The sequence below is a fragment of the Scaptodrosophila lebanonensis genome, unplaced genomic scaffold (genome assembly GCF_003285725.1).
Source record: "Scaptodrosophila lebanonensis strain 11010-0011.00,11010-0021.00 unplaced genomic scaffold, SlebRS2 tig00000080-arrow-pilon, whole genome shotgun sequence".
In the NCBI taxonomy this organism is placed as follows: Eukaryota; Metazoa; Arthropoda; class Insecta; order Diptera; family Drosophilidae; genus Scaptodrosophila; species Scaptodrosophila lebanonensis.
In genome coordinates, this window is record NW_022060561.1 from 489,647 (window position 1) to 515,507 (window position 25,861).

The window sequence follows — 25,861 nt, forward strand, 5'->3', positions numbered from 1 at the left end:
CTTTTAGATGGCTAACACAGGGTTTCTTACCTGTCCACGCTTCCATTGGAGTCAGGTTGTTCAGTGCACTGGTAGGTGATCTGTTTCTTATGTATACTGCTGTGTTGACTGCTTCGGCCCACAAAGACTCGCCTAGGCCCGACTGCACCAATAAGCATCTGGACATCTCCGTTAATGTCCGGTTTGCTCTTTCCGCCACGCCGTTCTGCTGCGGAGTATAAGCCACGGTCAATTGCCTTGCAATACCATGGTGTTTCAGGAAACCGTTGAATGTTGTGTTGACAAACTCGCCTCCATTGTCGGTTCGAATACATTTGAGCTTTTTATCTGTTTGCCGTTCAACCAAGTTTTTAAATTCGACGAACTTACTGAACACTTCATCTTTCTTCCGCAAAAAATAAACAAATATACGCCTGGACTTGTCATCGATGAAGGTCAGAAAGTATTTGGATCCAGCAAGTGACTTCGTGTCGAATGGGCCGCATACATCAGCATGAACCAGTTCCAACAGCTCTTCGGCACGGTTAGTGCTTACCTTTGGGAATGGCTGTACATGTATTTTGCTTAGCATACACGTTTTGCAATTCAAGTTGTCTGGGAAAACAACCTTTCCAATACCACGCACTAGCTCTTTGCTGATCACTTCCTTCAGACTGGTAAAATTTAAATGGCCATAACGCTTATGCCACAATGTACCATCTGATTCAGTTGCGGAATAACACCTATTTTGTTTGCCTTGAAACATATAAAGGTTCCCAACTTTATTCGCTTTCAGTATACACTCGCCGTTTTGTATAACTTTAGCAAAATGTGGCCCAAAATGTATAACATTGTTCTTTTGCACTGACCGGCTGACGGACATAAAGTTGCCATTCATTTTCGGTACATACAGTACATCTGACAACACCAAGGTACAAAGTTCTGTCTGTAACTTCACCTCTCCTCTGCCTTCGGCCTTCAGGAAACCAGCGTCAGCTAAACCGATCATTTCAGTGTGCGCAATAAATTTTGAAAATAACGTCTTATCGCAACACATATGGCTTGTTGCTCCGCTGTCCAGACACCACATGTTGTTCTCTATCTTTCCAACGTCCAACGCATTTAACAAGCTGCTCTGCTTTTCCATCTCTTTCTTTGTCGATTGCTTTTTCCCTTCACCGCGAATTTTCTCACGCTTGCACTGTGCCTTGTAGTGCCCTTTTTCGCCGCAGTTGTAGCAAACGACGATTTTTGAATTCCTTTTTGAATTCGCTTTGGAATGCGCGACGATCTGCTGCGTAGCTATAAATGCTCTTGCATTCTCGCTCTCTCCATCTGCATTGCCTCTGCGCTCTCCCTCTTCCATCAGCTTGATACATAACACATCAAATGACGGTAAATTGTCACGCGTCTCAATGGCGACGACAAAATTTTCGTATGGTTCGGGCAAGCTTGACAACAACACGATTGTTTTTAACTCATCATTTAATTCGATGCCAACTGTACACAAACCATCCAGAATTTCGTTAAATTCGTGTATGTAACTTGAAATGCTTTGGCCTTGAAACATGCGTTTGCCTAGCAATTTCTTGTACAGCGACACTTTCCGTACAGGTCCACTCGGCTGATGAACGTCCTTTAACTTTTTCCATGCCTCGTACGAAGTGTTGCAATTTTTAATGAAGCCCAATTGTGAAGCTTTTACACTTAGCGTTATAATTGCTAATGCCTTTTCATCTTTTGGCCTTGAACTCTCAGTATTACTAGGTTCAGCACCTGATGCCACACTCCACAATTCCGCGTGCACTAAGACAGATCGCATCTGTATGCTCCATGAGTCATAGTTATGCTCTTCCAATTTGTCTATTTGATATAGCGCACTCATTTTTTAAATGTTATATTTCTTGAGTCACCAAACGATTACTATTTCACAATACTTTGAACTTCTCCTATGAGCCTATATGCCCTGGGCCCATAACCTATTGAATAGATTATATATTCGCTGAAAAGGGAAGGGCTCAGTAGGAGTAAAGTAAAAGACAATAGTCGCGGACCGCCGTGCGTCTGTTCGCTTTAGAGTTTTATTGGAGACTGACACTTTTGCTATACATATTCTTTATGCTTACATTCGTATGCAACAGTGACAGATAACTTGTAGATAACATAAGATTATTATCTGCTTATATTAACATGCGTGCATTGGTACTTATGTTTGTATTGATTTTCAACAGTAGCATGGAAAGGGAGGAAAAATTAAAATCTAAAAGAGTCTTTATATCAAATTTGGTCAATGTGGGTTCAGGTATTTCCGAAATCTAGTAGGTCATCCAGACAGACACGAAAACGGACAGACGAATGGACAAACGAACGGAGGGACGACGTGTCCCTATCGATTTGTTCATTGATGGGCTGGAAGAAGCAGACTTCTTTTCAATTTTTATTATAACAAATGTATTGAAAAAGTTATTTAGTTTTCTTAACAAACGCCTTTCTTATTTTGCAGAGCATGGCTCCATTAAAGTTGTAGTTTAATTTTAAGCCAAATGAAAAGCTGGACTTGCCCATCTCTTTAGTTGCCGACAGATACGTATACGTATAAGTACTCGCTTTGTCTTCTGCCTTAATACCACAAGTAATAATCTACTTTAATAGTCTCTAGATATAAACAAAGTACCACTAATAATAAGGCGAAGAAATTCATTTTCTGAATCTATTAAATATCTTACAGTTATACATTGAAAGCCAAATCTTGTTTCTGGTTTTTAATATTGTGCGTATATAGATATAAACTTCAGAAAAATATAATAATAATAAAATAATATATATAGCAATTCCTTTTTTTTGGCAATACTACTTATTTTCAACAAGAATATCTAATAAGTTGTATGTGTTCCTTAGAAGATTGTAATTTTAGCCAAAAATAGAATAAATATCTCTATTAAACAATTGCTTTCGTTTTAAGCATTACTTCTTTTTTTCAACAAGAATAGCTTTAAGGTCGTAGGTTTTCCTTAACCTGAATATTAATATTAAAATAGAGACAGTGCGGTTCAGAGTGCAGCTGCCAACCAAAAACTTGTCGACTCTTTTCCTCTCTGTTCTTTGCAGCTTTTTTAGGCGTTGTTAAAAGTTACGTTTAGTGCCTCAATACTCGAATTAATGCGCCAATTCAAAGATAAAAAGTTGCAGTTGCAGTCACAAACTTTTCCATTACTTTTATTGCAGAATAAAATCACAGAACTTTTTTTTTCGAGACTACAAGTTTTTTGAATAAAGCAGCAGCGGCAGCGGCAACATTAAAATAAAGAAATCAAAAAAGGCAGGCCACGTTTTCTATATACAAGTATATATAGTAAGTAATTGTACATATATAGCTGCTTTATCGCCAACATGGCAGCCAAATTCTATTTCTTGGCCGTCGCCATACAAAAACTTTTATGAAGTTTTTGTAGAAGTATACTTATACATATGTCTGTATATATAGAATTATTTTGCACATGTTTCGCAGAGATAATACAAATATTATTATACATAATGCGGCTTATGTGAGCGGCTGACTGTCTAGCCTTCTTTTTTGACTGTCCGTCCGTTTCGTCCGTCCCCTGTCTGTCTTATTTATTTTTAATGTTCTCGTTGGGTGGGTGCCGCCTAAAATGTTCAAATTGGATTTTAGTTGAATTTTTTTTTGGCAATTAGCGTAGACGGCGAGGAGTTTGCGTGTCTATTGCATTTCCTGGCCTGCTGCGCCTGATATCTTTTGGCCATTGAGCGATAAATATTCTGCAACCATAAAAGTTGCACATAAACACTAATTAAGTAATTTATGGCCTGCTGCTTGGAGTTGTGAGTTATGAGTCGTTGGGCCCACACTGTCGATAAGTCAATACGGACTATCGCTTCATCAATATACTACTATACTTATAAGTATATACTACCGCTACTCGGGTTAAGTTACAATTAAGTTGTCTAACTAGCATATTTTTCTTATCTTGTTGTCTAATTTGACAAGCGCTCGTTGCTTATCAGCCGGCAGGCATCTTAAATGCCGGCCATGGAAACTGGTTCGGACAATAAGACTAACGACTAAACGGAGAGATAGAGCTGAAGCGATAAAGAGTGAGAGAGTGAGGTGCAAAGAGAAAGGCATAATCACAACATTACTGCGGTATTGAACACTTGACACCACAGTTGCAGTATTGACACATATTTCATTGACACGCCTCACATAAAATAAAACGAAAAATGGGGAAGTAGTTCCAATCGTCCCATGCCTGACCCCAAGTATTAACGCTGTTTTCGCACATGTTGTGCACATTGTTATCGCCATCCATGCTATCGCACAGTGGAATAGGAATGATGGGGAATTTTCCAGAATTAAGTCTATAACAAAATGCACTCAATTATTGAGCAGTAGATGCTTTGTTGCTTTATTGTTTACAGCTTTCTGTGCATTGAGAATACAATTTGTTAAGTTGTTTAGATATTTGGTTTACTCTGTATATTATATTTTTCTAGGGAAATTTGTATATAGAAAAGAGCTGTATATAATAGTTTTCCTATAATATTCTATTCTTTTTTAAGCCGTAACTAAATTGTTTAATAATAAGAAAAGTTATTATCCATATCAGTTTATTTCTTTCAAGCTGTAGTAGCGGTTTCGTTCTTCTTCTTCTTTTTGTACAAAAACAAAGTATTACAATAGAGAATATTCCCCTCGATATGGATATACACCTAATTCTGTTTTTACGCGGTAGATTGGTTCCAGAAACAACCGTGTAAAAAAGACATTGATCATATGCAAAAATAGGTGATTGGTTCCTTATCTATAAAAAATTAAAATGTCATATTTTTAATTTACAAACCGTGTTATATCAAAATCGTGTAAAAAAAGACCGTGTAAAAACAGAATTAGGTGTATTTCCATATCGAGGGGAATATTCTCTATTGTAATATTTTGTTTTTTAATTATGGTTGTAAAAATATTTAATGGTTATATTACTTGGAATAAGCGTCAACAAAATATATCTATAAGCCTGGTATAAGATATGAAGCCATAGAGTGAACCCAGAGGTATCAGCTTTTATTTTTTTAACCTATAGCTGCTATGTATAGAAATGTTGTTCCGAAATAATTGTAAATTTCATCTCAATTGTTGTAATATAGCAACAATAGTGTTATTGATAGTTGAGACAGATCTGCTCCTTTTACTTTGATGTGAATTCTTAAAATTATTATTTTTTATTTTAATTTTTATAATTGTTGCTTTATTTAAGAACTGTCCTAACAGATAAATTATTAAATTAGTTCTTTATTAGTTAGTTATTTGCATTATTTATTCATTCCATTTATTACTATTTCATTCCACTGTGCATTGACCACTTAGGGCAGATGTGCCTCTCTCCCATGTTGCCTGCCAATCGATGGCAACTCATAACTGATAAACACGTTAAGTGTTGCAACAGCTTGCTGCACTTGCTCTGATTGCCATCTACACGCATCTTCTTTTTTCTGCCTGCCTGCCTGCCTGCCTGCCCCGCAGGCTTATACTACTTACTTAGTTATTGGCTGGATTGGATGGGATTGCTTGGACTTATCTGCAACTTGTTTGGCTTTAGAAATATCTGTATGTACTCAGCAGCTTACGGTAGTGTGAGTTTTCTCAGTTCAGCGCAGAACAGCTGTGATCAAGGCTAGTCCAATTATAGTCAGACAGCATAATGAGCATTGGGTGATAAGTTATCATTTGTATGACGGACAACGATGGGCCGGGCCTGCGAGCAAGCTAGAGAATTGAATGAAGCTGTCAGCGTCTGAAGCTCCACAGTCCCCATACGATTTAAAATAAAGTTATTTATATCTTACTATTTTTTTTTTGCACTTGGACTTAAATACAACTGCAAGTAATATAATATAATTTTTTCTCACAAAGTCTTGACCTTGTCACAGAGCCGTAAAATATTGTTGCAAATAAAAATTCGTTTGTCGACAAAAGGGGGGCTTTAAAAATGTCAGCCAAAGGTATAAATGTCTGCGATGATTTATGCAAATTCGATGTCAGGCAACAACAACGACGACGTGGCTAGAGAAGCATTCCTTAAAATGAGGGAAATAGTACTTAGCATGAGAAAAAAACAAAACAAACGTAGTCCAAACAAAATAAATAAATTGCCCATTAAAATAATTGCTGCGCCCAAATGCGCATACGTGGCTTGTAACACGGTTGGCTTGTAACTGTTGTTGTTTAGGTTGTAGTTGTTGTTGTGCGCCTGTGATTGCAATTGCTGTTGTTGTTGTTGTTGCTGCTGTTGTTGCTCAGCTTGCTGCCGACTGCGAATGTTGCAACAACATGTCAAACATTTGAATTACAGTTACGTAAAGTTGCCCATTTTTCTAAAAGCAACGCGACTGCCTAGCCGGCCTAAGCCCCCAAATACACGCTGCAGGCGCCGCCAATGTGGCCAAATTTGGTTAAATTTAATGAAGCAATTAAATGGCCATAAAAATACGCTGAACATTCAACTTGCATGTTTGCCGCCGCCAATTGGACGGAAGTTTGAAGTTTTTTCCAAATCAAACAAATAATTCAAATATTTGTCTGCAGACTGTTGAGACTGTTTGGGCGATAAATACACATTAATATCCTAATCAAAATGTTGTTGTTGGGATATCATTTAACATGCAACTGAACAGGGAAACTATTTGTCAGCAGCTAAAAAAACTTTAATTAAGGAGTAAATCAGAAACTTTAGAACATTTTCAAATTGAAACAGAAATAAATAAACACAAAATTTTCAAAAGATTAAATTAACAATTATTTGTCATTTATTTAATTTATTATTTATTAATTAATATTTATTATTATTTCTTTTTTAATTTTTATTGTTTATTATTTTTATTATTTTTTATTTTTATTTAATATTTGTTATTATTTCTTATTTAATTTTGAATATTTATTTAATATTTGTTATCAATTATTTATTATTTATTAAAACCGACTTTAAATTTAATTCGATGAAGGACTAACTTTTTATTTGAATGCGCTTTGAGCCCTAATTTTCTCCACTTGGAGAACTCAACTTTTAAAAACTTGTTATTTCTTAATATTCAAAGTCTAAAAACCAATTTCGTCACAAAATGATTGAAAAAGCTTAAATTAAAAGCGAAAAAATGAAAGCAATTACATTGAAAATTCAATGCAGCGGCATTCCAATAAATAAATCTACAGGACTCTTGTAATATCAGTTTAATTTTTTTTATAACTTGAACGATTTTATCAAAATACCCAATTAATTTTTTCTCTTGACAAATCAGTCTATATTTTTTATTATATTAATTTATTAACCTGATCCTAGCGTTACAAGTAAGTCAATTCTTATTTTTAATTTTATTTAATTTAATTTAGTTTAATTACAAATGTAATTTAATTGAACAACGAATTTAATTTAATTTAATTCAAGTAAGTAACATATTACTTTAAAGCTATTACGCCAGTCAATTTTTATTTTTAATTTTAATCAATTTAATTTAATTTAGTTTAATTAAAATGTGATTTAATTGAATTACAAATTTAATTTAATTGAATTACAAATTTAATTTAATTTAATTAAAAGTTTAATTTAATTTAATTACGAAATTTAATTTATTTGGCATTAAAATTTACAATTATTTATTTTAAATTTATTTTTTATTTTCCCTTGCATCCATAATCATTGTACAGTTTGGGAGCGATTGGCTCGCCTCTAGCTTCACCCTCTGCCTAATTCGCAGAATTCCCGCTAGACTTTCAATTAGTCACGCGCGTCCCAGAGTCGTTGAAGCATAAATCTCAACATTGTTGTAGCGGCAAACTGGCAAGCGTGTAGACTGACTGACTGCATGACGAACTGACAGACAGATAGGCAGGCAGACAGACTGAATGACTAACTGGCTAACTGACAGTTGGCTGTGCCGCTGCTGTTCTGGTCAGCCAGCCAGTCAGTTGGACAGACAGCCAGTCTGGAGACAGTGTGCGAGCTGATCAGTTTTTCCACCATACTCGTACATAGAAATATTTTAAGCTGTCAAATCGTTGACACATGCCTGTCGCCCAAACAAGCGTTCGGCGTCGTCAGCATCCGCCGCATTTGTTGTAAATCACTCGATTAGTCTAATTGTTAAAATCAACTCAACTCAAAACTGGCGACTGAATCGGACAGCGTTTTGGCTTTAGCGTTGGCGTTGACGTTGCCGGCATTTTTGTCGCCCATGAAAAACTTCAGACGGCGGCTGTCAATGTCAAGTTTTTCCAGAGGTCATAAATCGTCTACTATACCCGCACTATACGTGTGTAGTTTTGTTTGTCACTTCGTTTATTTTTCGATTTCTGTTGCATTTGTTTTAGGCGTGATTTCCTCTAATGTATTTTTAAATAGTTGATTGTGACAAATGTTTAAAATATTTTCCAGTGAGCTTACTAATTAAGTGATGAGCCCCCAGATGTTTTGGGGAAGCGTGCACATGTGGTGTTTGATAAACACGCAGATGCTAATTAGCTGTGAGATTTGGCAGCTATACATAAATGTGTGAATGCCCATAAATTGTGTCTTTAATTGGTTTCTAAAGCAATAATCACAATTAAGGTGCTGCATACCCCTTTTGTTTATAATCCCGAAAAAAAGTACCCCCAAGGGTTTTAAAATAACATAAAAGAAACTGAACTAGAAACTGTTCCAACTTTAAGATAAATATATTGAGAAAGTTCGAAGATCTAACAATATCAGATTTTCCTAAAAGAGAATACAAAAAAAATAATACTACTTTGGAAAGGTAATAATTCAGTCTACACAACTATTGCCACAAATTGGACAAATGGAACTAAAGGGAAGGTATGGAAAGGGAATGGAAAGGGTAGAAACATTATTTTAAATTTTTGATTGAGAGAAACTTTACATTTTCCTCCAAAACTTTCTTTTAGTCTTATGTAAAAATCTGAAGGTCTTTTAGATAAATTATTCCACGATTTTACTTTTCTTATAGTCTGTTGTGCGTTTGTAAGTATGAACGTCGATATGCTTAAAATCAAACGGATTAGAGTCTCAAAACTTGGTATATCGATACATTTTACTAATTTAGAACACATGATTTTTAAACCAAAATAATAATTCTTTATAATAAGATATCATTTAAATATCCAGCAATATTCATGTTATAAGAATTTTATAAATAAAATAGACCTTAATTGGTAAGCATTAGATTACGAACTTTACTTTTTACTACATAGTTATAATCAGTAATCAGTCAGAGAACTTGCTGAGGTAAAAATTCAGAAGTTATTGATATGCCTACGGACAAACAGGCGGATGAACAGTCGCAAAAACATGTCCATAGCAATTCCTTTGTCATGCTGATAATATATGGTATGTGCAAGGGTATATACGAGGTACATGCATATCTTTTTATAGGTTATAGAATAGATAAAATTTTATTTTTGGCATTGCGCCGACTCCAATATGAGAAGGTTACGTACAGAGTACAGATAGACATACCCAACCCTTTGGGTGCACGGTTGTATCTAAATCCCTCAATCATACACATACATATACATATAAGTTGCACATATGTATACAACAGTTCGGAGTTTTTGTTTGTTTTTTTATTAAGCTTTGTTTGGCATTCCAATCTCGTTTTATTCACAGCCATAAAAGGCCGCAAAATAAATCAAAACATCAGGCAACAAACTCTGAATATTTTGCTTTATTTTTCAAGTCATGCAAATCGGCGCAAAGAGAGCGTGTAAATTTTGACACATGCCGTTGATGTGTAGTTGTTGTTGTTATTGTTGTTGTTGCTCTTGTTTTGGTCGCTTTTTGTAGCGCTGGAGCAGCGCCATCCATAAACAGAAGTCATGGGAAATTTAAAATGGGCATTTGCCGCCGTTTTTTGTTTTCCATGTCCAGCATTCGTTTTTTTCCTTTCTTTATATTTGTATTTGTATTTATTTATTTAAAGGCCCGTCTGACCAAATTCAGTTCAACATGTGACAATTGCACTTAAAATCGCGAAACCATTAAAACTGTCAGCATTGACAACGCCAGAGGTGACATCGACATCTACATAGTGGTACATACTCGTACTCGTAGAGCAAATGCCTTATAAGGTCGGTCAAATTTTTTGTTTGTTTTTTTTTTTTGCGCGAGCTACAAAATGAATAAGTAAATAATTCAAGAGTAATGTTTTCTACTTTGCTGTGCGCCTCTTGTCAAATTTAATGAAATGCTGGCCAATTTAAATATTTTCTTGCTTCTGCGAGCAGAGACAGAGGCAAAGGCAAAGGCCCTGCCTCCTATTAATAACACTTGGAACGCATGGCTGTCATAAATCTTTCATATTTCTCCAGCATGCCGCTTCTTTTATATGCAAAAACAATCATTTTAATTTTAAATCACTTCCAGCCGCTCGATGTGCATGTTGCTGGCACACACACACATAGTTACAACCCCACAAATACACACATACTATATGTATGTTCGTGAGTTCCCGTCGCTTCGACGATTTAATTAAGTGCACACTTCCCAGTTGCTCTACAGTGGGATAGTCCTCCCATAAATAGTCGTATTTAAATGAAAATATAGAGTCTCTCAAAATTGTGCGAAAAACTAACTTTGACTTTACTTTTTATCTAAAAGATACGAATCGAGACATTAACAAGAGCTCGGATAAAGCCAGCCCCTTTGAGTATGTAGAGTTTTAAATAGGAGTACTAAAGTGGAATATGTAGAGTATTAAATAGAGTATTAATAGGTACAGTGGGATAGTCTTCCCATAAAAAGTCATATTTAAATAAAAATATAGAGTCTCTCGAAATTGGGTGAAAGACTAACTTTAACTTTACTTTTTACCTTTAAGATACGAATCGAGGCATTAAGAAGTGTTCGGATAAGCCCCTTAGAGTACTTATGTAGAGTATTAAATAGGAGTATTAAATTAGAGTATGTAGAGTATTGAATAGAGTATTAATAAGTACAGTGGGATAGTTTTCCCATAAATAGTCATATTGAAATGAAAATATTGTGCGAAAAACTAACTTTGACTTTACTTTTTACCTATAAGATACGGATTGAGGCATTGAGAAGAGTTCGGATAAATCCAGAGCAGTTTTAAACTCCCCTTAGAGTGTGTAGAGTATTAAATAAATGGGCAGGGCTTAAATTAGGACTAAAAGGCAGAGGAAAATAAATTAATATCATAATTTTTAGCTCTAAGGTAAACAATTTAATATTTAAAAATGAAAATCAAAAATCAAATTCAAAAACTTTATTTATTCATTGAAATCTATCGCATATGCCAACGCTATTTCCAATTCTCGAAGCACGATGGTTAGTTTTACGATTTATTTATTATAATAAGCCTATTTGAACAACACATTTTGAAAGTTTTAGATCTTAAAAACGGTTCAAATTGAATGATTTGTTCAACAATTCTATTTCAATTTATTTACGTACACCAATTCTGTTTTTACGCGGTCTTTTTTACACGATTTTGATATAACACGGTTTGAAAATTAAAAATTTCACATATGTTTTTATTAGAGAAAGGCAACCAATCACCTATTTTTGCATTTGATCAATGTCTTTTTTTACACGTTTGTTTCTGGAACCAATCTACCGTGTAAAAACAGAACTAAGTGTACTCCACTCCAATTATTTTTACCCAAGAGAATTCCTAAGTGATTGCACTGTGCACTATCTGTACGGCACGATAGCTGTCTGCAGGCATATGGCAATGAAAGAATTATATCAAAACGTTGAACTATCTTTGCGGCGGAGACTCGTACCGCCAAGCAGGCGAGTTGCAAGTGAAAAACTGCACTTGAAATGTCAACTTTGCGTCGGCTGATGTTGAACAGATGAGTTTTCAGCACATAATCGCTATATAAAGATTGTGAAAGTGGACGCTGATGGCGGTCGTAAGGCGGGGAGGGGTCGAGGAGGAGCATTGGGGCATTGAGTGGCTGCTGAAAGATGAAAGCATGTGCGAGCAGAGTGCAACTTTGTTGCCGACCAACAACTTGGATTGGCATAATGGAAATCCAATTAACACTATCTACACGATTAGCAGCCAATAGCCAGCTAAAGAGCCATAAGTGGGATGCAACGAGCATAATCGTTGCATATGATGTGTGCCAGAAGGAAATCAAATCTTTCCAAGTTGAATGAAATGTTTGAAAGCAAAGAGTGAATGAATGTTGATTTAATTTGAAAAGAAATTCAATGTAATTATTGTAATAAATGCTTAATTTGGTTATTACGAGTTATATATTCTTAAATTGTTTCATATAAAAAAATGCACATTTACATATTTTGCCATAGATTTTTCACCAATTTGGTAAATACTTATAAAGTATGCCCACTTCAATTTCGATTTATATAATTCAATATTAAATTGAAAGTCCGGCGATATTTAATAACAAGTGATGACATTTCATTATAATTATGAAATATTTTTCGCACTATTAATTGTTTTTATAATTATTTAAATAGAGCATTTTTATACAAAATAATTTTCCCAACTCTTTTGTTATTATGCTCGCAAAATATTGACATTTTCCGCTGTTTAGAGCTTGGATCAATATTAATTTTTATAGTGGGGAATAGCTGATTGAATACACTTATTTGACGACCATATATATTTTTCTCTCTTTTACATTTGAAAATATTTTAGTTAACTATTAGATATATTCAAAAGTCACATATTTCTAGTGTATTTAAATAAACAACAAAAAACTGCAATTAGAGTTGAGAAAAATATTTAAATTTTTTATGGAAAACTATTTTTATTTGTAATTTATGTTTCAACATTAAATTGCGCATGACATACTTTAATGAGATAGATTTACTTTATTTTTAGTTAAAATAAATTAAATTTACTTTATTAATATTTGATTCAAATATTTTTTTGTATCAGCAGAGTGTTTTTATTTAAAACTGTCCATCGTGGACAATCATTCAATTGGTTAAAAAAAACTTGACGATTAATTATTTCATTTATGAGAATTGAATATATAAATATGCTTTTTTAAAGTGTTCATATAGTATTAAATAGTATTTCAAACATAGTGTATAGTATTAAATAGTAGTCAAACAATTGATTGAAACAAATATAATTGTTTGATGAAAAATTTATAACCAATGACAATGATTTGCCGCATTTATTACGTTTTCAAACATACGCGTGTGATCTTAAATATTCATTTGCCGGTGAAAGTTTGCACTGTAAACTGATCTGACTTAATCAAAAAGCAATCACAGCTAAGTTATGTGCAAGTTTTAAGCACTAGAATTTAATACCGAACGACCGGTTTCAGGAAATGCCCCTGATCATATTTCTTCGGGGCAGCGCTGATCAACTCTAATGATCACTGACAGTGTCAGCGCCAAGCCATAAGATGGATCATGGAAGTTACGGCAATGTCCCCGACCACGAGTATGGCGTTAAATCGCTTGTAAATGAGTGACAAGCCAGTGGTTTGATTACAAACTGGATCACAGCTAAGTTGTCACAAGAGCTTAAAGCTATACTCTGTATATGATGAAATCTAGAGTTTTCCTTCTTAGTGCTTACCTGCTTCAAATCCAAAGTGATGGTCACATATTCGAATTGTCGGCCACCCTGAAGAGTTGGACTCTGCCACCACCCTTCCAAATTCGAGTTCGAGATGAGAGACTCGATGGGTCGTTGTTTGGCCCGATCTGACGAATGGGCATTGCAAATGCTGCATTGCTTGGACGAATTCCGATGCGGATAGGCGTCGACTAACTTGCAGTATTCCTCAGCACCGTTCTGGCCACAGGTAGCATTCACGCTAATTGACGCGCGTGCTGCCACATTGAAGAGCGGGGGATAAAGAGCGCCGACGGTCACACTATTCGCACTCACATCGAGCAAACGTAATGCTGCAAATAAAGAAGTTCAAAATATATTTTTTGTTAGACCCATTTGACAGCTTCACATGCAAATCGCTTTAATTGTCTGCCACACAAGACAAGCAACCAAACCACCCATAAATCATTGTATGTTGTTGGTTGAAAGGGTGACCAATCCAATTTCAAACATTTTTGTTTAAAAGCAGTGAAGAAAAAGCAATCGAAATCGAATGCGCTTTTAGATACAACTTTATTTCCAGCATAAGCCATTAAGCAATAAGCGATCGACTTGCATTTTTAAAGCTTGTACCCAGAGGGAAAAAGGGTACTTGTATTCTCTTAGTGCACATGTATGTAACACACCGAAAAAATATATATATTCTTGATCAGTAGGACAAGAAGCGTTGTGTGTATGTCTGTCTGTATGAACCCAAATATCTCCGAATGTATAAGAGCTAGAATAACCAAACTTGGCAGTCCTAAGCAGATCCGGTTTTTGTATTGTGATACAAATTTGAATATTAAAACCAGCTAGTGATTATGTGTCTTGTGGCAGTGGGTGCAGGGTGTATAAGACTTCACCCCGTTTGACTCTAGCATTCCATCCACCATACAAGAAACATTGTAGTTCGAATTTATGTTCTATATATGTATGTATATGAGTAAATAGTCTGCATGTATGTATTTCTAAACATTCTAATAATTGCAGCATTTGGTCACTCTAACTTTTGGCCAAATTTAAAGTTGAAATATTGATTGCTCTTGCATTTTCGTAAATACTTGTACATACTATATATATCTCATGGTTTCAAATAGTCGGCCAAGCTTTCGAGATAAAGTTTTTATCGTAAGACAGCAGCAGGAGTAACAATAAAAACAACAATAACAACAACAGCAAAGCAGCTGGACAGCACAGTTAGTGACCTGGTATGCGATTTGCATGTTGGAGTGCTTGGAATTGTTGTTATTATTGTTGTTGTTGGTGCTATTGCTGTTTGTAGTTTGGCAATTGTCAACACAAAAGTTTGCATATTTGTTTGTCTGGGCAAAATGTTGAGGTAATTGCTGTAAAATTGCAGAAAACTTGGAAAGAGTCCAAGCATGGACTATGAGAAAAGTTTTTGAATGATTCAAAAGGATGTGCTAGAGTTGCTCCTTTTGGCAAAAGTATGACAAATACGTTTTTAACTTTAAACAGCAATCAATACGAATTAGTCTAAAACAGGCTTTTTAATGCGCAGAATTACAAACTTGATGAAGAATGTTAGTTAAGGGGGGTAAAATTAATATCAAGGAAGATAAAAGTCGAAGAGAGAAAATATATGATCTGTAAACTGAAGAAATGCAGAGCAGCTATGTATATACCATCTACATAGATGGTAGATAAGATAAGCTTGAATAAATTGGAAAACTCAACAAACTAGATTGCCATAAAAATGTATGGGGGAAACCATTTTATTCTAAAGCTTTGCAGCGTTGGTTAACAAATGGATATGCTTGATATGGAAAACAGATTTGCTTTTATAAATATCATCATCTTCCAATATAGATTTTTAATAGTACTTATAATAATAGAAGTCTTTAGATGCCTGCACACCAACTAGAACAGCATACGATGCTGCGAAAGAGTGTGCAGGTTGTCTGTCATAATTAATATTAATATACTTGTATTTTATAAGCTTTTGCTTAAATCTTAAGACTAAAGTAACCAACTAGAGCAGCATACGTTAATACGAAAGAGTGTGCAGGTTGTCTATCTTAATTAATATTAATATATTTTATCAGCTTTTGCTTAAACCTTAGGACTTTAGAAATCGTATTTAAAAACATAATTTTTAAACTGTCTCTTCCTTCCCATATAGTTTTAATTCCCATCTGTTCAACTTAATTTAAGAATTGAATATAAAATCCTCATAAACTCGTAGCTGCTTATCGGCAAGCCACTTTAGTGCGCTTGCCTTTGGAATATACATTTTCTCTAATGCATAAATATTTTCCGTCATTTAATTTGTCAAAACGTTTAATCAGCAAGACTTTTCTCACTTAAGCTGTCAGCGCCACGAAATCTATGCATGCAACGTTGCTTGGGGCAGGGGCTGGAGTTGGGGCAGGGCCAGGGGCAGGGGATTGGTGCTGGCATTCAACGACTGACAAATCCTGCAATTTCCATTCAACGTGCGGTTGTGGCTACCGAAAATTTGTCATTTGTCAAAACATTTAAATGCCATTTGCGTGTCCAAATGTCCAAAAAGTGGTGAGCAGTTGGTAAGCAGGCGTGTGTGGCAACGCGAAGCCAAATGCCCAACAGTGCTTTTGACAGTTGCCGATAATTTTTGGTTGCACATTTTCGCCTCCTTTTCAACACTTTGTGGCTGGCCAAGTTTTTCTCAAAAATCAAATTTTGAAGTTGCCTTTCTCGCTTTTTTTTGTTTTTTTTTTTGTTTTTTTTTTTTTTGTTTTAAGACATTTGTTAGACTCATTTAAATAATTACAAATAGGCACTCAATTGCATTTGCAGTTCAGTTTTTCAGCTCAAGTGCTTTATTTTCACCTCTTGGGCCTCGAATACTTCTGTTGTTGTTGTTGTGGTTGTTGCTGGTGTCGCCACTTTGTTAATGTGCAGCAATTTGCGGCAATTTCTGTTTGGTGCCGTGGCTGCGGCTGTTGCTGATAGCTCTGCTTGTTATGGGAGAAGAAATAAGTGAGTGCGGCGAGTGAAAGTGATATTTGGATATAGCTTTGCGTGTTTTCTGTCAATTATTGATGACTTAAATGTGCAGTTGGCACAATCTGCGTGCGTTTTTCTTTTAGGAAACTAAGGAGGTTACTCGAAAAATTGAACAGACAATACGGAAGTTGTTGCAACACAGATTTTGTAATTGAACGGCGATTTGCAGAGCGGTTTTATTCTTCAAAGTTCGATATATCTGAAAATTCATGTTTAATTTTATTTAATTTTATTTTATTTTTGAAATATATTTCTGGCTTGTTATTGATGAGAGAATTGTAAAGGTTTTCTAATTGCAAGTTAAAGAATGATTTTATGGTTTATTTATTTGAATCAATATATCGATTGAAGCTGGAATTCTGCCCTACAATAGGAATAATAAAATTGTTTAATGTTAAAACTAAAATTAATAAGCTGAAAATACCCTAATAATAAGCTTGATATAATTAAAATTGTAATGACTAGCGTAATAATTTAAAAGTAACCTGATACTTGTACCGCTAGGATAAGATTAATAAATAAATAAAATAAAAATAAATAAAAACCTTCACATCTATGGAAAAAAAACTCAAGAAAAAAGAACCAATAATGTGAGAGCAATTAATAATTTTCTGTCCCTTTGCTATTAATCTATCTACTTATATAGTATAAAAAAAGCTGAATTTCAAGCTTAATTGCAAGTTAAAGGTCTATTTATTTGAAGCTATCGATTGTAGCTGAAATTCTTCGCTACAATAAATATACCAGTTCTATAAAAAAATCTCATAAAAAAAGAACAAATAATGTAAGAGCAATTATTAAATTTATAAAAAAAGACAGTATTGTCCCTTTGCTAATAATCTATCTACTCACTACTACTATAATAATAAAAAACAAAAGCTGAATTTTAAAATTTTTAAGTATATTTATAACGCTTTATGGGAAAAAGTTTAAATCATGTGTTTAGTTCAATTTCAAGCTGGCTTCGAACTAGCTAGCTGAGAAATAATTCTTAAATGCTGATATATATTCATAATCCAAGATGATATTTAATATTTTGAAATTCGTTATTTTATGATGTCTGCAAACACATTTCTTTACTTACTCTCTTACTGTTTGTACAAATGTCTAAAATATAATGCTATAAAAAATAAATAAAGAATAGTAATTGTAGATATCCATTATAATGATTAATTATTTCGTGTATTTGGATAATTGTCATTAGTTACAGAAATCCACTTCTTAATTTTTGTAACACACTAATTTCTTTTAGATTCATTGCTTCCGTTATTTTCACCCTTTCTATTTAAACATGCAGCAGCATGTCTGCACTCTTAAAATAAATTACTTTTTATTAACTTTTAACAGAAATTGGCCAGCCAAATATTTATATTAATATGCCATTAAAGTTAGTGGCATCCAGATTGTCGCCTGTAATTGAGCCGTTGTTCGTTGTTGTTGTTGTTGTTGTCGTTGTCTGGGGCCACAAACACCAAAACTTTCGATGGACTTTGGGGCTTCGCAAAGTCCGCCGCCTGACGCCTATTTATGGCCATATTTTGATTGCTGTTGCGTCTCCACTTCAGTGCCTTTTGGCCGAGTTGCGGTAGCCAGGCAGCCTGTCAAAATGCATGAAGATTGCTTTCGTCACGCTGCCGCCTCGACTCTCTGCTCACCTCCCCAACATCATCAGCATCAGCATCGTCATCGGCATCATCATGGGCATCGTCATTGGCATCGTCGTGGTCGTCGTCACTCATAAAAAATGTTGATTTTGCACTTTGTCTACTCGTTTTTTGCGCCCCTCGATGTTCGCGTTCACGTTCCTTGTTTTGACTTTTTTTGGGCAGCAGCGATTTTTTATTATTATTAAATTTTTTGGTCGACTGACTGTGTCGTCATTCGGCTACCGAAATTTATTTTTGCATGCATGCATTTTGCAGGTCATTCGTTAATGATTTTTATGCACAGTTTGCACAATTTGCTTGACCAGCCGCTTGGCCAACAGCCGCCGATTATGTACCAAAACAATCATACACACTAGTAGTATATAGTATAGTATGCATGGAAGATCTGTGAAGGCAATTTCTGTGCCATTCGAACAACTTAATAAGCAACTGCACAATGCAATTGTCTGCGATTGTTGTTGCCAGCAACTCCTCCTTTTTGCGAGTTGGCAGCCCATCTTGCCGTTTGCATGCATAATTGGCCAAGAAACAACATTTGGTCGACCGGTCGGTCGGTCGAACCAACAAACAATCAAACAAACTAGCAGTTGGCCATTGCATTGGGCGTCCAAATCAAATGCACAGCTGCTGCATCGCGAACGTTGGCAACTCTTGGCCTGCCCGAAAATAGTGAAAACATTTTTCTATTTTATGCGCTGTCGATACGAATAAAATGCACAAAACAGTAAAATGCTTTCAACTATGCAACAACAACAACAACAACAGATACAGCTGCAGCAACCGTCTTGGTGGGGTCTTGGTCTTGTTGTTAGTGTTAGTGTGTGTCCATAATGGTTCGTAATTAATCAAAAAAGTAGCAACGTGCCTCGTACGTGGCACCGTGCTTCCAATTTTGTAGTCGCCTTGCCACGTTTTGTGTTATGGTTTGTTTACCCTTTTCTAGTTGGCAGTGTTCATAACAAGAGTATAAGTATATTTTTTCTAATAAATTTGTCCAGAGCAGCAGTCCAGCGACCTTAAAGACAGCTAACAGAGTCTTTAAATGTACACCTTTTGTTGAATATTTCGAGTTATGAGTATGGCAGAGTATTAAATAAATTATAATTATATAAAGGATTGTGCAATTAATAGTATATTATTTATGGAAGAAATATTACAACTAAAATATAGGCATTTCAGCTAAAAATATATTCTCAACAATTTTAATTAAATATGAACCGTAAATGCGATTACAATGCCTTATTTCCTGAACTTGTGCGGCCTTACTTTTTAGAAAAATGTATTTATTTTACAGCCCTTTTTCGCAGCACTTGAAATAATTTCTTAACTAAATTTTCCGACAATCCCAAGCCTTTTCAATAAGTAAATTGAGAAATTGCCGACTTAGCCATATTTGTGCAAAATTTTTATGAAATATTTAGTCAGAAGAATACAGACCTACTAAGCCATTTATTAAGCCTGCCATTTAATACATAACTCAATTCCATTTAATAATTGACATTTCTCAATAGTTATTTCTTTTAAAATCTCCTAAGAGATCTAAGTAGTTCTATAGCGGTGTTTTATTTAACAAATATTGTTGTATATTAAATTTTCTCAGCTTAGTTTTTATTTATATGCCTTAAAAGCGAAAGAATCAGTTCGCATTGCATATCGGCGGAGAGGGGTTACTTTAATATACTTTAGATTTAGTGAATTATAGAAGATTAGTTTAGATTAGAGATTAGAGAAGATCTGTTGCAACTACGGATTTGAAACTACTTTAGAAAGAAAGCTGCTTGAAAGTTGAGGATATTTTATTTATGTTATGGATATAACAATCGTTAACCAGGCCTCACTAAACTCTCATACATATATGTATATGCAGAGGTATTTATATAATCCGCAAATACTGGATACATCTTCCGACTGACTATCAAAAGATCACAAGTATTTCTTAAAAGTCTTGAAGCCTTACCTGCATTTGAAGCTTGCAAGTTTCTTTTATTCTCAATAAAATGCTTTTCAAAAGAGCTTTCGTATTTCCTTCTTAATTCAATTATGCTCCCGCATATAAACAAATATTTATACGCTCCATAGTAGGTCCATGGCAATAGCCGCCCCCCAGAACGCTACACGTATTAGTGACGCTGTCTACGCCTGTTTTCTACACCTTCTGACTCATCAAAATAATGTTAGAGAACAGCAGTACGAACAACAACAACAACGACAGGAACAACATCAGCTACCAGTCTTCAATACCAAATCAAGCATTACTTGCATAACCCAACAAAACAAGTCAACGGCATCATCGAGCAGGCATGCATAAATATTTTTCTAAAACACAACTTCAGATGAAGCTGAGGTTGTGGAGCCTACAAGAGCGGAGCTGAGAGAGCTGCCAACCCATACATAGGCACTTGAAATACGTCAAAACGCCGGTAGCACGACGATGACGACAACGCATGGTTCTCACTGTCGCCGTTGCACAGTGGGAGAAATAGATATTTTTAGAAAGAAAAAAAATCTATTTCAAATATTGCTTAATCTAAGCTTTCTTTTAAAATCATTTTAAAAAATGCTCTTTTCAACCAAACAGAAACTATGTAGCTTTACATGCGTTTTCTTTTCATAATGAGAGTGATAGATAATTTTAGAAAATTACAAAAATAATTGTTGGCAATAGTATCAAGTATTTCTTTCTTAAGATAACTAACTAACTTTTTAACTAAACAGAATTTAGCTTTCCAGATGTTTTCTTTTCAATAAAAAATAAAAAAATTATTTTTGGCAATAGCTCAAGTATTTCTTTCTTTATCTAAGAACGCTTTAATAATAATTTTAAATAATACTGATAGTAATACTCTTTTGAACAAAACAGAAACTATTTAGCTTTACACACGTTTTCTTTTCATAATGGGACTGATAGATAATTTTAAAAAACTAAAAAAATATTTGTTGGCAATAAAATCAAGTATTTCTTTCTTAAGCTAAAAGCTTTTTCAAAATGTTAAAAAAAAGTGCTCTTTTTAACTAAATAGAAATTAGCTTAACAGATGTTTTCTTTTCACAATGGAACTAACATATATTTTTAGAAATTACAAAAAAATAATTGTTGGAAATAGATCAAGTATTTCTTTCTTTATCTAAGAGCTCTTTTATAATCATTGTAAATAATACTCCTTTGAACTAAACAGCAACTAGCCTTATATACATTATCTTTATTCCCGAAGTTAACTATTGGATAATAATAACTGATTCTTATTTGAATCATACCAGATGATCTCCAAAAGGTGCCAAGTTGTCTTGAATTTTGATATTTCAAGCAAGAATAGTTAATTTTTTTTAGTTTTGATTTTCTTGCAATGAATTCCTCAATAAACTTTAATTTGTAAATCACCACTCCAATCCAAAATGAAAACTTCAATTTGATGGGTTTGTCGCCCACGATTCCCATTGTGCGTCGGTCAGCGGCTTTTGAAGCACCCACCGTTGGACGTCGTACTTCCAATTTCCACATCCATCTGAACATCGTGTCGCAACGGTCCGATCGCCGCCTTTTAACGCACTTCTTGGTCTTGGCCGATGCAGTGAAGCGGTGATGCATAGCCAAACATCCTCAGTTCTGGTCAGTTTCATGCACCATGTTGTTCTTTTCAACATTTTATTTCTTTTCTTGGAAAATGCTGTCGCTGTCGCTGTTGCTGTCGTCTTATTTGTTAGTTTGTTTATTTGTTTGTTTGTTTGTTTGCTTGTGTTTGTTTTCAATAAATATTTGACATTTGTCTATGCATTTTTCCGAACTTTGGGCTTTGGACAAACACGTTGCAGGGTACATTAATTTTTCAAGCACTTGTGGCCACTTCGGCGGCAATGGACGACCCTCTGACCACGCCCCTTGTGCCACCCATTAGTTAAAGCTATGTACGAACGTTCGGTCTTTGTGCAATTGTCAGGCAATGCCGTAAAGTTCTTCTGCCTGTTTCCATCTCACAACTGTTGTGTTCTGTGACACCTGCCCGGAGTTCTTTTTCTCAGATTTTTCAACTTGATGCATTTTTAACGCCGTTGACAGAGTCGTCGTTCAGTGACTGGGGCTCTGTCTCCAATGCGGATGTTTGATCTGAACTTTTCTTCTATTTGGTTGCGAAAAATCGTTGGAAAATTGTTCACTTGAATTGTGTGGCATACCTAATGAGGTGTTGAATTTGTCGCTTTAGCGCAGTGAGCTGCAATCTTACGAATATCTCTCAAGGGAATCCCAATTGAAAGAGTAAACCAATAAGCTCATGCAATAGTGATGAAGAAGCTGTCGTCAAGTTCATGAAGCAGAGAAATTACTATATTTGTATTATATTTCATACATATTTAAAAACGTTGGGAATTAGATTATATTTTAAAGATGTAAGTACTACTCGTACATTTATGGAATAGCTCTTCAAAACTCCTCTTGGATTCTGATATAACTTCGCAATCTCATAAACGTATTCTATTCGACGTTATTTACTACTTTTTGAGTGGATTTAGTAGATTAAGCTAATTTGAAATATGTGCAGACAATTCTATTTTTCGCCAGTCGCGTAAAAGAAAGGTAAAATAATTTAGATTTTACTGACTTTGAAGAACAACTTTTGTAATAGATCGGTATTATTTGTTGCTTGGATGGAGGGCTGCCTTTTAATGACCCTGCACTACTTTTTACTGCTTTGTTAGCCAGTTTTTTGACGCGTCTAGCCTTTTTTTAAGTACCTAGCCAAAACACGAGCAGATTATAAATATATTTCGTATTTCCGCAGAACCTTCTGTCCATCTTAAGTATTAATTTCAGCTATAAATCAAATTATTATCTACCTAGGATAAATAATAACTGTCAGGTATGTCTAAGATTTATTTGTCGGACTTTAAGTAATCTTTTCGGGGCAATAGTGTTCCTTCTAATTCAGCGCTCGGTTGGAAAAATTAAGTTAAGCAATTAAAATGAACCCGATGTTATGTTCGTTGCAGATTTATTCCATAATAGATTTGCATTATGATTTGCAAAGCGTATATATTTTTATAGAACTATTACAATTTATTCTTTTGCCTAGTTTGCTCCAAATCTTTCTCCCTCTCTCTCTCTCTCTCTCTCTCTCTTTCTAATTCTATGCCTTTCCATTAAGTTTCAAACGGCACTTGAATGCTGGCGGGGCCAAAAGATCGGACGCTCATTAAACTGTCGCTAGTCGGGCACTTAATTAAGCGAGTGGTTCCGCTTGAACGCCAAAGTTGCGCTTTTTATCTAATCAGCCATCAAAATTGTGCAAGCTACTGGCCAAAATGAACAAAAAAAAAAGATCAGAGACAAGTTTCATGTAGCAGCTCATTTAATAATTTAATAAGCGCAACGATCACGAACCAAAATGCCGAAAATATCGTTGCTCTTGTAGATTTTCCTCAAGAGCTGGCCACGGCACTTGCTGCGATAATTATCACGATTTATGAGTTATTGAGAGTCCAAAATGACTTTTATCGGGCACTCGCAATCTGTGGCTCATTAAAAGTATGTGAGGAGTTGATATATATATACAAGTATAAGTACTTATATATCTCCTTGCTTGCTAGCAGGCGGCAAATATTTTGCAATGCATGTGCAACTGGCCATGATGCAGTGTTTGTCAATCACTCGAAATGCATTTGCGTTCCAATGCTGAGATGTGTCAAATATTTGCCTTTCGTGTATTTTCCAACACTTGCGAGACAGATCTTCGGTGTGTTTGTGTGTACATCTGTGTGGATATCAATCGCATTATGCACAATTGAATGAGTTTTGGGCAACTCCGATATTGAATATCGCTTGAAACATGTTTTTAATCCGCAGACACGAGTCTTAAGTCAAATCAGACGCCCACCTTCGAGCGACTTGGGGCTTTATTTGATTTGATTTGACTTTTTTTTAGCATGCAGCGTACGCCGTTAATTTGTCATAAGCTGTCAGCTTTTATTAATAACTGGCATATAGTCAAGTTTTTGTCTTTAATGTTTTTGCATATTAATTTCCAAATGCATGTGCGAGACGCATAATAATGTCATAATTAAATTTAAAAACTCTGACTCATTCATTGTCTGGCTGTCTGCTTGTCTCGTCAGACGTAGCAAGATGGAAGGAACTGGAGCTGGAGTGGTCTGAGTGAAGGGTCCCTGCAGTTGACAAGATTGTCGCCATCGTTGTCTAGACATCGCGCTGAGACAGGCGGAAGTTCGTAATCAGACCGTGAATGGGAAACATAGGAAAGTAGTATATGATATGATGTGAAGAACGTTTCATAAAAATTTCATAATACATATTTCTTATTTTTTGCACCAGAAAGAATATAGAGTTTTGGGATTTTCATCTATCTTGTCAACAATTTTAAACTAGTGTTATTCTTTTGTTGAAGATGTAGAGATATTCTGAATGCTTCTCAGAGTTTACCGAAATTTTAAGACTTGATAAAAAATATTGGTATCATTTGCACGATTTCTAGTAGTATATGATATGAAGGGAAGAACGGTTCATAAAAATATCATAATACTTACTATATATTTCCACAACGGAGAATATAGAGTTTTGCTATTTTCATCTATCTTATTAACAATTTTAAAGTAATGTTGTGCTTTCGTTGAAGTTGTAAAGATATTCTGAATGCTTCTCAGAGTTTACTGAAATATTAAGACATCAACGAAAATATTGGTACCATCTGCACGATTTCTAGTTTAAAAAGGAACTTCATTTATTATTTATATATAAGTACTCAAAAGCTTAAACATTAAAAAACAAAAAAATACTGACAATTTACAGATCATAGCTCATTTGATTCATGTGAAGAACCTTTGTTTTCATAATAATTAATTATCTTTTCGAATATTTTCTATTAAAGTCTCTGTTTTCTTTAACGAATTTAAGAAAATGTATTATTAATGATACCAGCTTTTGGCTTCCTTCAGTCTTTAATCCCCCTTTAGATCGTTTCTATTTAACGCAAAACTAACTAAGATTCTTTCTTTCATCTCATGAATATTTCAGAATGCTCAATAACTATAGTCGTATTAACTACTTTAAAAAAATTCCCTTTCATTTATAGTTTTGTAAGTCTACCAAGTAATACAAACTTAACTTAACAGTTACTTTGCTCAATTGAGTTGCACATCTATTGGCTTTCCAAGCAATGCACATCAACTTGAAGCTAAGCTGCAGTTAAAAGTTGTTCAATAAAATGTTAATTGCTAATCGAAAGTCACATTTTTGTGACGCGACAGGATAAGCGCTTATCAAATAACCAAACTGGTTAGTTCGTGTACAAGTTTCTGCCAAGGCGATAAAAATTTGTAGTCAAAAGATAAGCATCGACTTTGAGGAGGACTCTGACTTATGTCGACAACGACGTTTTGAAAGACGACTTGAACGACGACATCAACGTAAACAAGCAAATTAATGCAATTTCTACTATTAATTTAAAACGGCAGCTAAACAATTAACCATAGAGTTGACAGCAGTACAGACTCCACCGCTAGTATGACAAAGCAAAATGCATAAATTGGCCGGACAGGCTGCCAGTTGGTCCACAAATGCGGGTCCATGACTGTTGCAG

General features: G+C 34.9%; 1 protein-coding gene across 1 annotated transcript in view; it reads right to left on the bottom strand.

Annotated features, from left to right (window-relative positions):
• The window catches only part of LOC115626020 (laminin subunit alpha-1), a 130,250-nt gene that overhangs the window by 85,653 nt on the left and 18,736 nt on the right, over positions 1–25,861 (bottom strand). The window contains exon 2 of the mRNA XM_030521268.1: positions 13,579–13,910. Within this exon, the coding sequence (XP_030377128.1) occupies positions 13,579–13,910 (332 nt within the window). The remainder of the gene's footprint in view (positions 1–13,578; positions 13,911–25,861) is intronic.